The sequence below is a fragment of the Triturus cristatus genome, chromosome 3_1 (assembly GCF_964204655.1).
Source record: "Triturus cristatus chromosome 3_1, aTriCri1.1, whole genome shotgun sequence".
Taxonomy (NCBI): domain Eukaryota; kingdom Metazoa; phylum Chordata; class Amphibia; order Caudata; family Salamandridae; genus Triturus; species Triturus cristatus.
In genome coordinates, this window is record NC_140583.1 from 347932811 (window position 1) to 347950029 (window position 17219).

A 17219-nucleotide genomic window follows, 5' to 3' on the forward strand; every position below is an offset into this window, starting at 1 on the left:
ATGGGAAAGCTCCAGGTTGAACAAAGGCTGCAGGCTCTGGGACGAAGATTCTTCAGGTGCCACCACCACTTCGAGAGGTAAGTTGGGTAGTTGGAGGATAGGTAGGTACCCAGGAGTTGGGCACAGGGGGGCGCCGGGTGCAGGGGTGCCTTTTGATGTCGGCAAAACTTACCCTCTGTTGATCGCGGTTGGGGGGGTACCTGGTTCTGAGGCTGCAGGCGTTGTCAGGAGCATCGAGGTCAGTCCTTGGGTGCCGGATTCGGGGTCACAGTCGCCCGGAGGACGTCCTTGGGGTCTTTGTTCACTCTGGCACAGGCCAGGCTTGGCGGGTGCAGAGTGTGCAGGGTTTGCGGTTCCGGGCTGATGCCAGGGGTTAGCAATTTGCTTTGAGCAGAGCCACTGCTCGTGGGAGTCCCAGTCTTGGTAGAGTCTCAAGGTGGTCAGGTCCTCCGGGGTTTTTGAGGTTGCTGACCACTGAAGGCGCCGGAGTTCCACTGGAGCAGGTTCAAGGATCAACATGCCGGTAGGGCTGGGGCCAAGTCAGTTGATGTCCTCCTTTTGTTAGCAGCTGCGCGGCGTGTCTTCTTGTTTCTTGATCTTCTTGCTTGTTGTTGAATCGGGATCTGAGGAAGGACGGTTCAGGGTGCCCCTAAATACTACATTTAGGGGTATTACAGGTAGGTAAGGGGCAGGAACCACTGGGTCCCTGCCCTGGGGTGGGTACACCCCCTATCCTGCCACACTCCTATGGGAGGGAGGCAGTGGCCTAGTCCTGATTGGGCCGGGCTCCCCATCTTCAAGATGGCGAGAGCCCAGGGACGTGCTTCACCTCGCCTCCCCCACCTGAAGGGTGGGGTTGGCAGAGGCTGGCACACCCCCTGTCCTTCCTTGGGGTTTCCGGACAGTCTTCCCACCAGAGAGGGGGTTGAGAACCGGTAGCGGCCAGTTGCTGGGTACAGCAAGTAGCCTGGAGAAGCTCACAAAGGCGGAATGCCTTTGAAGCTTCCCCTGCCCATCCTGGGGGAGGAGACTAAGCACCTCACCCAGGATGTGCATTGTTGCAGGCCCAGGAGAGCAGATGGCTCTCTACCCAGGGGTCCAGCAACCTGTCTGCTGTGTGGCAGCCTACGCAGCCCTTCAGACAAGACGTGGATTGTAGGTTAGGTTCAGGGGGTATCTCTAAGATGCCCTCTGTCGTGCATCTTACAGTAAGTCCCACACTGGCATCAGTGTGGGTTTACTGTGCTGAGAAGTTTGATACCAAACTTCTCAGTCAGTGTAGCCGTCATGGTGCTGTGGAGTTTGTGTTGACGACCTCCCAGCACCATATACTCTTAATGGCAGCACTGCACTTACAGTTCCCAGGAATGGACCTGGGTACTGTAGGGGCACAAGGCTCATGCACCCGTGCCCACACCTCTGGCATAGGGCACCCAACTAGAGGGGTGACTGAGGTATGCCAGGGCAGTGTGTGTTGTGGGCATGGCATACAGGAATGTGTGCCATGTCAACTCTTTGTTTTGTTCTGCACTCAGACACTCAGCCTGCAAAGGCAGTGTGTGTGTGTGTCAGGGTACAGGGCCTCTAAGGGTGGCACAATAAGTGCTGCTGCCCTTATGGGCCTTCTCTGGTCACTAGGCCCTGGGCACCTAGGGTACCATTTACCAGGGGCTGACAGGTGACCAGAGATGCCAATTGGGTTTTGGCTGTTAGGCAGTTTTTAGGGAAGGAACACAGGCCCTGGGCACCTGATTGGCAGGAGCACAGGGCACAACAAGGAAAGGTGCATCCGTTTTTTCAGGCAAATAATGGGGCGGGAGGGTTACTTCAACAGAAACCCACTTTCTTACACCATCCATGTAATTTCCACCCGTCTCTTGGCCAACAATAATATCAAGCTCAGGAATTTTAAAGCAATTTTTCGGCCTTTTGATGTTGCCCAACTGTCAGAAACCGTGTTCCATGTCCAGAGGGATCAGCACCACAGACGTCACTCGAGTCAACACTTCCCCCAATATTCATTCATCTCAGGGCACTCCCAGGCTAGGTGCAAAAAAGAAGCTGTCGTGGCACGGCACTTGTGGCAAGAGGCCGTCTTACCAGGGTCTCTTCAATATAATAACACTGGTGTGAAATATGTTCGATGAAGGAAGTGAAAGTGTAGAAGCTTGAAACGTACATTACTCGACACAGTCTTCACCAAGGCACACATTTGTTTCTACTGGGCACTCCCAATTGGAGCCCCCAGTTCCCCCTCCCTGGCCCCCTCTTGCCCTCCCATGCCGGAAACTGATCCCACCTACAATATGCCATCATGGCCTTATACAATCGGGAGACGAAGTGTCTACTCCCATCCAGCTCCAAAAGGCATCTAAAAATAAGTGAAGTAGCCGGAGACAATGGAAATGTGGGATATATGTCCTGCACAATAGCTGCAATGCTAGCATGTCGCAAAAATTGGCCCTATATGTAAGTTTTCCTGTGCAGCATTGAAAGCTATAAATTCCTCGTTGGGAAACAAATCCCCTAAAACATCGCAACTTCCCGCCCTCCATGCAGACATGACCACAGAGTCCCTCAGTGTTCTGAAGGCCAGCAGATCCCAAAATACATTTTTCCGAGTGAATGGAGCAGTGCACAAAAGCACTTAAGCTGTTCGTTCCCACAGAGAGGCAGTGTGCTTGATAAGGTACGGCACATACACCATGTCCCGGCCCTCCCACCATCAGGATCTGAGGTAGGGAAGAGCATCCTCCTGTGTCCCCCAAAAGTGACTTCTTCCAAGTGTCTTCCTCTACTAACCTGTGCGCCACATGTTGTATTAGGGAGGCCAAATAATATTGCTGTAGACTAGGCACAGCCAGTCCTCCTCCTTTCAACGGTTGAGACATGTGGATCCTAACTACCCTGCTCCGTCTCCCAGCCCAGATCAGCAACATCAGGAGGGAATGTGGTATATGAAAAACAGCCATGGACAGAATTTCAAATGAATGCTGAATAATGTAGAGGCAACGAGGCCAAACACCAACGACCACACGACTCACGAGAGAGCGCGTCGGGGAATTCCAAAACTGCACCTGCCTCTGTGGTGTATTGGCCACAATGATTCCCAGGTACCGGAAGGTAAACAATTTCCAGCGAAGGGGCACAGATGGCAATTCGCATAGCTCACAAGCAGCCAGAGAGCCCAATGGAAAAACTAGGGACTCTCTGTAGTTGAGGTGAAGGCCGGAAAGTTCCCCGAATGCAGTTAAGTACGGCAGCAGAATGGGGAGAGATCGACGAGGGATACAAGAGAGTATTTTCCACATATAGGGACACCAAGTGAGCGACACCTCCCACCTTAATCCCCCATTCGTTGATATTCCGACAGATCTGAAGTGCATGGGGCTCCAGTGTGATCGCAAAGAGGAGGGGTGACAACAGACAGCCATGGCACGTGCCCCTTCCAGTGGCGTCGCCCCACTGCTTTTAAGCAGTGCAAAGTAAAGGAAACATACAATTATAATAACTTTGAGTGATTATCATTTTATGTTTGTCAGTACTGGTTTCTGTACTGCTTTGCGGGCTGGCAGGTGTGCGGGGTTACTCTGCTCTCGGAGCAGGGCAGGGGAGGAGTGGTTTGTCTATCCCTACGTGCACAAGACTGGTTGGGCGGCTCTCTCTGGCTGCCCAAAACAGTCATGCACACTTTCTCCATGCAGGCTGCATTACAGCTTGCGTGGAGAACATGCCTTGGCCCTGGCTGAGTGTCGAACCAGGACGCTCAGACCAATCACAACGCTACATGACAGCGTTGTGATAGCCAAGGGAGCCTGGCTGTGCTTCCTATTCCTCGAGTCCTACGAGCGGAGCAGGAGCAGAGACTCGGGACCCGAAAGCAAGGTAAGTGTTTATTTTTTCTAATGTATTTATTTATTTTACATTGTGCCAACCCCGCGCGCCCTCCCACGCCCTATCCCTTCCCGCGCCGGCCCCTGCTACCACCACCCACTAGCCATGCTGACCGCCACTGGCCCCTTCCCACCTCCCACAGGTCGGAGCATAGCCAACCCACCCTCACTCTGGCTGTGGGCCCCGTATACAGCAGGCATACCCAAGAACAAAAGCTCCCACCAAACCCCATAACCTCCAACACCTCCATAAGATAGTGCCACTTAACTGTACCAAAAGCCTTAGGTATGTCTATTGATGCCAATTTCTCATCTCTTTCCTACACCTTATGCAAGACGGGCATCAGGTGCTGTAGATTATTATTATTATTATTATTATTATTATTATTGGAGTTTTATAACGCGCACGGTTACCCTTGAGCATCCCAGCGCCAATCGAAGGACCAACAGAGGCTAACACGTGACACGCTAGTCTGGGAAGAGATAGGTTTTCAGAAGTTTGCGGAAACGCCGAGTACAAATCTCAGCCCGCAGAACAAGTGGAAGCGCGTTCCACGCAGAGGCCGTGTTCACCGAAAACCTTATTCCTCCCGTACGGGCTCGTCTTACTCTAGGAGACTTTAAGAGGAATTTATGATCCGAACGGAGGGCCCTTGCTGCTTTATAGGGTTGGATCATGTTCCTCAGGATTGCAGGCCCCTTCCCCTGCAGACTCTTCTGTGCCATGCAGAGTGCTTTGAAGGTTACTCTTTCACGCACCGGGAGCCAGTGCAGCGTCTTTAGTGCCGGTTTGGCGGACTGCCTTCTGGGGACATTTGTCAGCAGTCTGGCTGCAGCATTTTGCACCTGCTGCAGCTTCTTGAACGTAGATTCCGGCGCGCCCAGGAGGATTGCATTGCTGTAATCCAGCCTTGAGATGATGAGCCCCTGTATCAGCAATTTACGGGAAGTGTCTGGGAGGAGTGGCAGAATCTTGCGGGCTGACCGGAGCATACCAAAGCATACACCAGCGGTCTTTTTGGCGTGTGTTCTAAATGTCAGATCCTGCTCCAGCCACACCCCCAGGCTCCTGATCTCTTTCTTTGGGCTGGGAGGAACCCCCATGCAGTCAGGCCAACTGCTGGGAGACCGAGCAAAAGATGTATGGCCTAAGATCATGAGCTCCGTCTTTGACCCATTCAGTTTAAGGGATGAGGTCGTCATCCACCTAAACACTTCCTCCAAACAGGAATGAAGTATCGCCGGTTGCTTCTCTAATTGGGAGAGCCCCACAACCAACTGCGTGTCATCCGCGTAGCTGATGATGTTAAAGCCGAACGGAGACACCACATCCTCCAGTGGTGCCATATATACATTAAATAGGGTAGGGCTCAGCGACGAGCCCTGAGGGACCCCACACTGGAGGGCAAAGGAGGGTGACTTCCCACTTCCCTCCCACACTTCAAATGACCGTCCTCCTAAAAAGGAGGCAAGCCATCTCAAAGCCAGTCCTGTGACACCCAGCCCTTCCAGCCGTTCGAGTAATACCTGGTGGTTTACGGTATCAAAAGCAGCACTCAGGTCCAGGAGGATCACTGCCAATGACCCTCCTGAATCCAGAATGCACCTGGCTTCTTCCACCACGGCTAGCAGGGCAGTGTCAGTCCCCTGTCCAGGGCGGAATCCCGTCTGGGAATCCCGTAGCCGGCCATTAGTCTCCAAAAAGTTAGAAAGCTGGTGGTTAACCAGTCTTTCCGCAATCTTGCTTATACCCGGGAGCAGTGAAATCGGCCTAAAATTCGCCAGATCCGTCGGGTCAAGGCTCGGCTTCTTCAGGAGGGCCTTGACGACCGCTCCTTTCCATCCCGATGGCACCACTCCCTGTGCCAGAGACAGATTAATCAGCTCGGTCACTGGGGCCACAATTGTCGGTGCAGCCTGTTTTAGAAATCGCATCGGGACAGGGTCTTTAGGGGAGCCACTCTTTAATTTCCCCAGCACACTTCGTACATCTTCCGCCGTCACAGGGCCGAACAGATCCAACTCCGGTATGCCTGCCCTATGCTGAGTAGTTGGCACTGCCACTGCGGTTAACTGGGGGAGTGAACAAAGGATAGTCTCAATTTTGGCGCTGAAGTAGGTAGCCAGCTCAAGACATTTCCCTTGGGCGTTATCGTGAATCACCGGTGGGTCGGGGGTTTTTAGCAGCTCCTTTATTACTTTGAAGGACTCTCTCGAGGAACAGGTGGCTTTGCAAATTCTTTCATCAAAGTACTTGATCTTGGCCTCCCTTATCGAGTTCTTATAAAGTCTCAAGTCTAGGCGATACTCGTTCCTACTGGTTATCCCCCAGTCCTTTCTCCACGCCCGTTCTAACCTCTTGCAGCTCTTTCTCAGTGTCCTTAACTCAGGAGAGTACCAGGGGGCCGAGCCCGCTCTCTTCTCCCTAATGAGCATTTTTTTCTTCGGAAGAATGGCGTCTAAGGAACTGCTCAACCAGTTCTCTAAGCTGGCATCCGCCTCCTCTGGGTCAGACCCCACTTGGGGGCAGGTTGACTCCAGATGGGCAGTCCATTTGTCCATGGGGAGCCTCGACCAAGCTCTGTCTATCCTGAATGTCCTAGGTGTGGGAGCATCCCAGCCCACAGAAGACCAGCTGGCTAAAAGTAGACAATGGTCCGACCATGGTAGAGGAAGGGGGGGGAGGGCGGTTAGTTGCTCCATATTGGAAAAGATAGGATCGAGCAGGTGACCCTTACCATGGGTGGCACCTGAATTGATTCTTTCCATATGTATAGCACTCATGTCAGACTGCAGGTCACTGGCCGACTGGTCCGTTGCGTCTTCAAAGTGAAGGTTCAAGTCTCCTAGCACGATAAAGTTAGTAGTTGAGGAGGCGAGACCGGTGACGGATTCCATAAGTGAATCAATGAAACCGGCCACTGCCCCCGGGGGACGGTACACCAGGAGCCCAGAGATAGCAACCGTAGGGGACAGCTGAAGGGAGAAATGACAGCTTTCACAGTCCTTAATCCCTGCTTCCTGTGCTCTACACCTGAGCGTATCCCTATACAGAATAGCCAAACCCCCACCCCGCCCTATGGGTCTGTCGAGATGGTAAATCACAAATCCGGGCGGGAGGGCTTGGATCATATCTGGACTAGAAGCGGGCGTGATCCATGTCTCCGTTAAAAATAAAATATCCAGGTCGTAGTCCATGATTAGTGAATTAATTTCCGTGGAATGGCGAGGGAGTGACCTACAGTTCAGAAGGCCAAACTCCAGGTTTTTTCTGGCCTTGTGGGGACCAGACCCCAGGCTGCACACCCTACAGTTTACAAAGGGTTGACCGTCCCTCACAATGAACTGACATATGTCCAATTTGTGTGGTCGTAATGTGTGGAGATCGGTCGTGTCGTACCTGATGCGACTGCCCTGGCCATGGACATTCTGTGGTCGGGTATGAAACAGCATTGTTCCTTATGCATTAATTGGTTGATAACCGGTCGCAATGGAAGGGCAAGTACTTAAGAGTATTTTAGTGTCTGTGTTCATCATAGTGAAGGGTGTATCGGCAGAGGGATCCTATGGAATCGAACCGGGCTTCTGCAGCATAGTAATGCAGTCCTGCCTTATAGACGGTGGGAGCAGTCCACTCTTCCCTGCCTCTAAGTACACCTCTAGCAGGCATCGGGTTAGGATTAAAGCGAAGGCCTGATAAAACTCAACCAGAAATCCATCGCAGCCCAGTGCCTTCTCCACTGGTAATTGCCCTAAAGCAATACAACTTTTCCTTCATGGCGAGGGCCACATCCAAGTCACGAACATAACCGTCACCCAGCTGCGGGAGCGGTAAAGAGGCATGGAAGATTTCAACAGGTACCTGCATTGTAGGAAGCTGGCTCTGTATATGGTATACCTCTAGGTGGTTATACTGTGCAGAGTCCAGAGATTCCCCAGAAGTGTACAGGGCTCAAGCAAACCCAAAGTGCTCTGTTAGTGGTAGTGTGAGTGAGCAGCCGTAGGTCTAACACAAAGGAGTGTTAGACATGTATTGCACGTATATTGACCAATAAGGGGCACACAACTTAAAAAGGAGATCCACACCAATTTTTTATTTTTTTTCAGAACAAAATTTTATTGTCAACAGCCGTAACATCCCTGGTGTTATCCAGGGTTTTTAGTAATACAATATACATAGTAGCAGTGTTGATGTCAACATTTGCAATGTCAATTAGGATCTGAGAATATCTGAACAGGTACCCAAACAATAAACAGCAGTGCCATGTATCTGATACAAAGTCTAAAACATGTAGTTCCCAGCCACCCAAATCGAATGACTGTATAGTTACATCTCAATTTGTCTATCATCATCCTTCGTCACACCAATTCCCTACTTGTTGGTGCAGGGGGAATGGGCTCCAAATATAGTCTCCGATAGTCCGCCCACCTCTTCGAAATCTTGGGGTGTTTTCTTTTTCTGGGGGCACCAACTCTCCTTGAATGTTGGTATCTCAAGCCCCATGCAGAAATCAAGCCCCCTCGAACACACCCCAACTAATGGCGGTAACGTGTCTTTCCATGCCCTGGCGATATCATGTTTCGCCAATGTAAGGCCAAGGAGTAGTAAATAGCGCTTGTACCTGTTGCCCCCTATTCTTTCAGTAATATGTAGCATGGCCAGTCGTGGTAAATATGGAATATCCCATCCTAACACTTCCGAAAGGCAAGTTACCCCCCCTGACAGAACTTTGAGAGTGCCGTGCATTGCCACACAGAGTGCAAGTCTGTGATTTTTGCAGCACAGACAAAGAGGAGAGTCGACTAGTCCGGCCCTCCAGAGCCTATGTCTAGTGAAATAGACCCGATGGATGTATTTTAATTGGATGAGTCTTAGACGTGCCGTGATAGACTTAGACTCCAGCGCCTCGGCCCAGTCATAATCTTCTAGGGGGTGTCACGTGTTCTGTCCAGTGTGGTGGGGCTGTTAGTCACGAGTGTTCGATATGTCTTGGTGATTTTGTGGTCACCTAATTCCCCCATAAAGACTTTAGCCTCGATAGGATTAAATTCGGGTAGGTCTTCTTGGTGTGCTATGTAGGGGTAGAATGCATGGCGGAATTGGAGGTATTTACAAAACTGCGAGCGGGGCATGTCGTATTATTTTTGAAGCCCCTGGAAGGACTTTAAAGTCTGACCTTGTAGATATACCCCCACCGATATGCCGATGGCCTCCCAGTCTTCAGAACCGGAAAACATTGATAACTGTGGTAGAAGGCCATTGTGCCAGAGGGGAGTCTCCGTCCGTCTACCCCACCCCGTCCTAGTTGCTGAGGGCAACATTTTGAGCGTCGACACGAATATACGATCGTATGTAGTGACATAGTGTCCATTAACTAACGTTCGGCATAAGCTGGATCTCGTCTGTCTCCATACAACCAGTCATAGCTAAGAAGGTGTAAAGCAGCATGATGTGCCTAGATGTCTGGAGCTGCCATACCACCACAGTATGTAGACCGAAAACAGGTTCTTGGGGCCACCCGTGCTGAGCTCCCACACCAGAGGAGGTGGCCGAGGATTGCATTCATTTGTCGAAACCAGGTGGGTGGTATTCATAAGGGTGGTTTTGAAGTTGATAGAGGAGGCGAAGCAGGGAAACCATCATGAATATAACAGATCTGCCAAACAGGGGATCCACACCAATTTTATTAAATCAAGCTTTGTTCAAGTTTTATTTTTAGACCAAGATCTTCTCAAAAAGGTAAGGACGGTTTTCAGGAAAAAATATTTTAGTCTTTTAAAAGTCGGCAATTTTTGAACAGTTCAATGTTATCCTATAGAGGAAAATAACAATACGGTTTTACAAGTAAGTACCCAACTGAAGGAAGCTGGCTCTGTATATACTATACCAAAGTAACGTATAGTGTGCACAGAGTGCAGTGGATCTCCAAAGGTTTACAGTGGTAGTATGGGCGAGCAGTAAGGGTTACGCATTTATTGTACACACTCAGGCAAGAAGTGATGTCACACACTCAAAGACTGAATTCAGACCAATTGTTTGTATCAAAAATATATCTTTGTTGTATTATATTTTTAGAATCAAGCAGGACTTGTTACAGGTAAATAGAATTGTACTTTTCAAGACAGATTGCTGAATAAGCAAGCTGGATGATCAATGACTTTTGTTACAGGTTTGTAAAATAACCAAATACAGTTGAGATTACTTTTGGATTACTGTTGATTACTTTTTAGAGTACTTTTTGGATTACTTTTTCTACTCAGTCTGATATGCCTAGATATCACACTGGGACATTTCCTAGATAAAAGGTAGGTAAAACAGTTTTCTTTATCAAAACACAGTTTCTTATGTTTCCATACAAACACCCTCAACGTTTTTCAGAGGAAAACAGTCAATGCAACTCTAAGGAGAAAAATTAGGTTATTGGCTTGCAAGTAAGTAAACGGTCTTGAGGTTTAGGTTTATGGGGTTAGAACAAGGATTCCCCCAGGGTCAAGGATGCACTCAAAGTATTCTCAGCGGCACTAGGGCGGCCCGGTGCAGAGTGCTGAGGCCCTAAGTTAGCCTATGGGGTCGTCGGTTGGTGGCTGCTCTCGGGCAGGCTACAAGGTTGAGGGGGCAAATCTCCCAGGCTTAAACTCAGGGCAAAAGGGGATGTAAGTTAGCACACAAATGCATCCACAGCAGCAGAGGGGCGGCCAGGTGTTGTTTTGGCGTTGAATGCCCTGTTCTTTTCAATGGGAGTTGTGGGTTTTGGCTGCAGGCTTGGTCCTGGAAATATTCCGGGAGGAACCAACAGCTGGGCAGGTAAGTTGAAGGGCTAGCGGACATAGGTCTCTAAGACCTGCTATAGGGGCGACTTACATATTGTATATGCAGTGTATCTTGGCATGGCACACACGGCGTGTTACATCTTGTGTTTTCAAAATGGTTTGCACCATTTCACACATCCTGCAATGGGGGCCTGCATGCAGTTTGTGTGGGCCCATTTGGGTGGTCTAATACATGCTGCAGCACATAGTACTCTTTAGTACCCATGCCCTGGGTACCATTTACTATAGACTTACAGGGGTGTTCAAGTCCTTACCAATTGGGTCACAATAAGGGAATGAGCACTGGCATTTGGGGGGGGGGGGGCTAGTTAGCAGGGACCCAACGCACTTTGTCAAAAAGCATCAGTACCCAAAAAGTCCCAAAAAGAGCTTTGTCGTTCTACCTTGACCGCACAAAAGACTTCCTGGTGGACAATCAATTCTTCTTGGGCTATGTAGGAGGAAACAAAGTAAGGCAGTGTAGTAAAAGACCATCTCCCAATGGATTGTTCTATAAATTTAGATCTGTAATGCATTGCCTAAGAAGCAACCCCCTGAGGGCTTGCAAGCTCACTCCACCAGAGCCAAGACTGCGACCACTGCGTTAATGCACAGCGTTTGGTCCTAGACATCTGCCAGGCAGCAACGTGGGCCTCTGCACAAGTTCACCAATCACTACTGCCTTGACAGTCAGGTGGGACATGACTAGTACTTCTCCTTTTCGGTCCTGCACGATTTTGTGATTTAATTGGCTTTGCAGTTAACATTCAGGGTGGTATTGCTTGAGTATCTATTCTAAGGGAAGAAATCTGTGGCTAGAAGTCTTGTTCAGATGAACAAGCTACATACCTTTTGGTAATGCCTTATGTGGTAGAGATTCTCTCTAGCTGCAGATTCCTTTAGGACCCTCCCATCCTCCTGCTCTGCTAACAGATTACAGGGCCTTAGTCTGTCACACCAGTGGTCTGTCCTCATAGTGGCTCTGCGCTCCTGGTGTGGAAAGTAACGAAAGTAACTGACAACTTGCCGAGGTGACGCCTATATAGGTACTGCACGCGTCATTTCTGGCATGACGATGAGACCGAGCTGAACTGCACCACCTGGTGGTGCGCAGGGATACTGCTCAAATCTTCTTGATCCAGTCTGATGCCTGAAGATATTCTAAGGTAAGAAATCCGCGGCTAGATAGTCTCTACCAAACAAGGCGTTACCGGAGGTAAGTAACTTGTTCTTCAGAAGAGAACTTTTCATAACTTTAGTGTTTAAATTAGTTGACCAGAATAGTATTTTAGAAACGTGGCAAGCATGTTCATAGTTAGTGTGATTTCTGTTTCATATAATGTTTTGATTGACAGCAGTAGATGACTGGTTGGCTCCTGTCTTAATCAGGATTAATCAAAGAGGTTATGTTCAGTGCTTTTAGATGGTGAACAATGTGGATGATCTCTGTTGGAATCTGGAAAACACATCAAAGATAATTTTTATCTTTATTTTATAAAAATGTCTAATCCGCTTTTCCCACAGTGAATCCTTTCGTTATTAGAAATCTTTAGTCAATTGTAGATTACACAAACATATGAATGGTGGAATCTTGAAGGCCATACTTTAACCCAATGTTTATTTTACTGAAAATCTAGAGCGCTTGTCTGTAATGTTGGATGGATGCAATCTTCCAGTTTATACTAAGCACATCCACTGCTGTTGTACTCAGCCACTTGACACCTTTGATAAAAAATCTATACGAGTATAGTATGAGCTTAAAATGAAGTCACTGAAGTTACTCTTGCTTATTCTAATTATTTTTTGTTTGATGTAGGCAGATGGAGCCTCGGAAGATGATCTTGATTTGCATGATGACCGTCTGTCCTACTTGTCAGCACCAGGTAGTGAATATTCCATGTACAGCACAGACAGTAGACATACATCAGACTATGAAGACACAGATACTGAAGGTGGTGCCTACACTGATCAGGAGCTGGATGAAACTCTTAATGATGAGGCTGGAACTCCACCCGAGTCCGCCATCACACGATCATCTGAACCTGTTCGAGAAGATACATCTGGACTGCATCATGAAAATCAAACATATCCTACTTACCCACAACAAGCTCAGCCACAGCCAGTTCTCAGAACGGACTCTCCAGTTTATAAAATTGCACCCTCTCAACAGGTAAGCAACACCTTTTAAGATGTGGAAGATTTATGATTTACGATGATTTTTGTGGTTGTATGTCAGGGAATTATATTTTATATTCAATTAGCTTGTTCAAGTAATGCATCACATATGCCTCGCACAGGTGCGATTTTGTTAGTTGAAGGACTGCAAGTTCTGTCTAAATTAAATAAAAACTATGTTTTACTGGTTGCTAGTCTTAAAGTGCTGTAAGTGAACTAAATATTTTACACACTCCACAGAAAGCAGATGTCCTACCTGCAGCCCCTTACCCTTCCCAGTCGACTGAATCAAACTCTGAAAATTCTGCCAACTCATCAGCTGCTGTTAGTCCAAACGTAAATGTAACTGTTAGGTCGGATGAGCCTAAACCAGTCCCTTTCAGCACCTATCTACAAGCTGGTCCCCTAAGATCACCAGGCACTGAGGCAACTCATGTAATGCTAAGGGATCAAGATCCATCGTCCTTATCACTGCACATAGATCCAGCAAAGGTACTTGTGCTATTTTGTTGCACTAATTTATCGATTGCATGCATGCTTGATTCAGGCAATTTGACTTTAATCAAATCCAATAAATCAAATTCCATTATCTTTTAACAATTGCAAAATGCAGTTTATGCTTTTAATAGGCGTGACACCTTTGTTTTTGTTCCGCTTGCATGGCTTAAAATGTACTTCAATGCTTTAGTGAAGAAATCCTTTGTCAGTATTTTCTTTCACTGTTTGTCACATCTTTTGTATATTGTCTACGTAGCACAACACTAAGCATATTGCATTTCTTGTTTAAAAATATATGTATGTTTGCATGCATGAAAATTTGGCTAGACTAACTTGATTTGAAATGGCAGTATCTGATAGAGACATCTAGCTGCAGATTCCTTAATTTAGAATATCCCCAGGCGTGAGACTGGATCCGGAAACTTTTTGCAGCACCTCTGCGCGCCGGGGGACGGTGCCACACGACCCCACCCTTCCGTCGTCCACGTACGTGACATCAGCGAGGTCATACAAGTCCCTCCCGGCGCGCTGATGTCAGTTTCCTTCTTTTCTGCGTGCAACGCGGATCTGGAGTAAGCGGTTCCTCTGGCCTGTTTTCAGGCCTCATTTTCGACGCTTCGCGTTAAGTACAGTGTGCGATGCCTTCGGGCTTTAAATCTTGTAATTCCTGTTTGCGGCAAATGTCCGCGACTGACCCGCATCTTCTTTGTATGTGGTGTCTGGGCAAGCACCATGACTCCACGGAATGTGACGCCTGCCAGCGTCTGAAACCGAAGTCTTGGCGGGAGCGCCGTATGAAGCTTCTTTCGGCACGGCTGGCCCGGTCGGAGTCGTCTCACCCCCACCTAGTCATCGACTGCAGGTCCCCCCCTCTGTTCGGTTCCGTCGTCGATCGCCTTCTGGGGTTTGGGGCCGTCGTTCTCCACTTGGTAAGTCAAGATCTTCAACCTCACCTTCTTCTGTTGTCAGGGGCGCTGGTTCCCGGACCTTTTCCGACCGTGCGCTCCCAACGGTTATCCCCCCTCCCCCCATCCGCCCTTTCCGTGTGTAGGGGCGACTCGGGCCCAAATGGAGGCCTATGCTACGGCTTTGCAGGCCTTCCTTGGGTCCTCTCCCGTTCCTGGGGCATCCTCGGGACCTCCGCTTCTTGTGGGGTGTCCGACTGCCTCGCCGGCGAGTTCGCCCCCAGTGCCTCTTGAGCCCTCGCCTCCCAGGAACGTCGGAGAGGTGGTGTTGTTGGGGCTCAGCCCAGCTCGGTCCCCCTCTTCGGCTCACAGCGCCTCTGCCACGCCGCATAGCCCCGCGGGGCTCCCTGTGGCGCCGCAGGTGGTTGCCGGTGCTCATAGCCCTGACTTGAGCACACCCCAGCCTTCCGGGCAGGCAGCCGCCTGTCCGGAGCCGGGGTCGGCGCCATCCCGACGCCGGAGGCTGGCCTCCTCAGCTCCTCCTCCGCTCCTTCCTCCAGAATCTGAGCCTGTTCTGGATGAGGCGGAGCCGGCGCCGGGACGGCGTCGGAAGATTGCCTCGCCGGCACTGGGGCCCTTTCCTTCTTCTGAGGGGTAGCTGGTCATAGTTCCGGTGCCGGACGGCGCCGGACGGCGCCGACTCAACGCCGGATGCTGCCAAGTCAGCATCTGACGAGGCACAATCGGCGCCAACACATGTCGTTTCGGCACCGTGTCGACGCCGTGTTCTGGACTCTTCTATAGAGGCCTCTATGGAGAGTTCGGCTACGCCCTCCCACCCGGCGTCACCGGAGTTAGTGTTGCCAGTGACCCCCTTGGAATTTGTGGTGCCGCCTCAGGAGCTCCCAGATCCGGCAGGCTGTTCGCCTCCCCAGGAGCCCTGTCAGGATCCTCACGCTTCCGTGGGGCTTCCTTCCGTGGAGCATTGGGCGCACCCTCAGTGTCTTGGAAGGGTCAGCTTACAACCCTCCCCCACTGATGAGCTGTTTTTCCCCCTCCACGGAGGGCTATCTAGGCTGGTGCGGCTTTTTTTTAGAGTGGTCTCTTTGGCTACCCGCATTTTAAATATGCAAACCCCCTCTACCACTTTGTCTGTTGACCCCTTGCTTATGGTCCTCCACCGTGGGTCTGGAAATATGGAGCCGCTTTTGCCGTTTTGATGCCCTCTTGGGTACCTGGGTCCGACCTGCGTCAGGTGACCCGGTGGTTCGTTCAGTTTTGAACCGCCACTGTCCAGCTCCACATGATCCGGCCTGTCTTTTTGTGCACCTTGATGCGCAGGGGTTCATGTTGCAGACTGCCTTTCTTTCTCTGCCCCCACTAACGCTTCCTCCCTCTCGGGAGTCAAGGTGGCTTGAGTCTTGGGGTAGGAACGTCTTTGCATCCACTAGTGCTGCCCTACGGTCCTTAAATACAGTGTGTGTTTTGGCTTGGGCTACCTCTGCCCTGTGGGACTCTGCAGAGTCTTTGCATACTGCAACCTCTGAAGGTGCTCGCGTTGATCTCCTTCGCCTCATCCGGGATGGCCGCGACCTTGCCGAATTCACAATCCGTTCAGCCTTGGATACTGTGGATTCTTTGGGCCGAGCCATGGTGAGCTCTGTTGTCTTAAGGCATCGCGCTTGGTTGCGAGATAGCGTCTTCCCTGAAGATATCCGGGAGCGACTGGATGACTTACCCTTTGATGGTGTTTTGCTTTTTGATTGAGTTGGCGGTTCGCCGGCTCCTGGCGGGCTTTCGTCCTCCCACTTAGGTCTTTTTGGGCCTGTCTTCTATGTTACTTTTTCATTTCGCATCCTTAGATGCACTCTGTTTACCATGGGCAGTGAGCCTTACGTCATTTTTCTGTGTCAAGGGTGCTTACCTTCTTATTGGCATCCCTTGGATGCGTTTTTGCTTTCAGCTGCCTGTTGGCCTTTTGTGGTCGTGTTGCACAGGTTGCTGTGTCCTCTGACTGTGGTATTCAGCCGGTGGCTTGGCTCTGTAATGTTATTCCGGCTCGGAACTCAGCTCCAGGTTCCGTTCGTTACTGCGTTCTTTTGGCCTGGCTTCTTGCCCTAAGATGTGTCCCCCGTTGTTTGGGGTATACATACTTCATGTGGGGTACTTGTACGCTATTATATAGCCTTGCTTATCTCACCTGGGCCTGGGGGTCATGTGGGCTCCATGCGTCGCTTGGTGGTTCGTTGTGCGGTGTTCTATGTTTTTCCCTGGTGCCATCTGCTTTCGCCATGGTCTTCCACCTCCTTTGGAGGTTTCATGGTCTCCTCTTCCAAAACGGCTCCTACCTGCCTTTACTGTTGTAGGTATGGTCCGGTATATACATTTTCATGCTCCTGGCTCGTTTTGTCTTTGCATAATTGTATGGTCATACGTTTATGTCTGCATGGCGGTTGCCTTGGTATCCTCTTCCTACGTCGCTACCTCTTGTCGAGGCTATGACATCTGGACCATGTGTGGGGGGGCTTTTCTGAGTTGTTGCAAGTTGGCCATGGGTTCCTTCTTGCTTCTGCTTACTGGAGTGGTTTTCCTAATTGACATATGCTCCCTTTTTGTCATTCGACGATGTACGTGTCTTTCTGGAGTGTTGGTCTTGGATTCTGAGACTTCCCACCGTTCGTTACCGCGGTGTTTTTGTCCTTTTCCTTCGTATATGCCTACTCTTGTTGCAGCTACGCATGCGGGACAGTTCTTTTGATGGCAGTGGTCATTGATTACTGTCTACAAGTCTGTTGTGGGTTGTTTCTCACTTTGACCTCATGCTGCCCGGTCGGGCACTCTTCTGTTCAAGCCACTTTAAGGTCTCTTTGGCCTTTTGCCGGCAAAATATTCTACCTGCTTCGGCGGGTCGGGGATTGGTGCTATTGTCCCTCCTTAC

General features: G+C 49.9%; 1 protein-coding gene across 14 annotated transcripts in view; it reads left to right on the top strand.

Moving 5' to 3' along the window:
• TJP1 (tight junction protein 1) overlaps positions 1–17219 on the top strand; it is a 1155396-nt gene that overhangs the window by 907353 nt on the left and 230824 nt on the right. For 9 of the 14 annotated variants that reach the window (XM_085644067.1, XM_085644068.1, XM_085644069.1 and 6 more), the window contains 2 exons: positions 12520–12873; positions 13119–13370. In XM_085644067.1, coding sequence (XP_085500193.1) covers positions 12520–12873; positions 13119–13370 — 606 coding nt within the window. The remainder of the gene's footprint in view (positions 1–12519; positions 12874–13118; positions 13371–17219) is intronic. The other 5 variants (XM_085644073.1, XM_085644075.1, XM_085644076.1 and 2 more) reach the window with 1 other exon arrangement.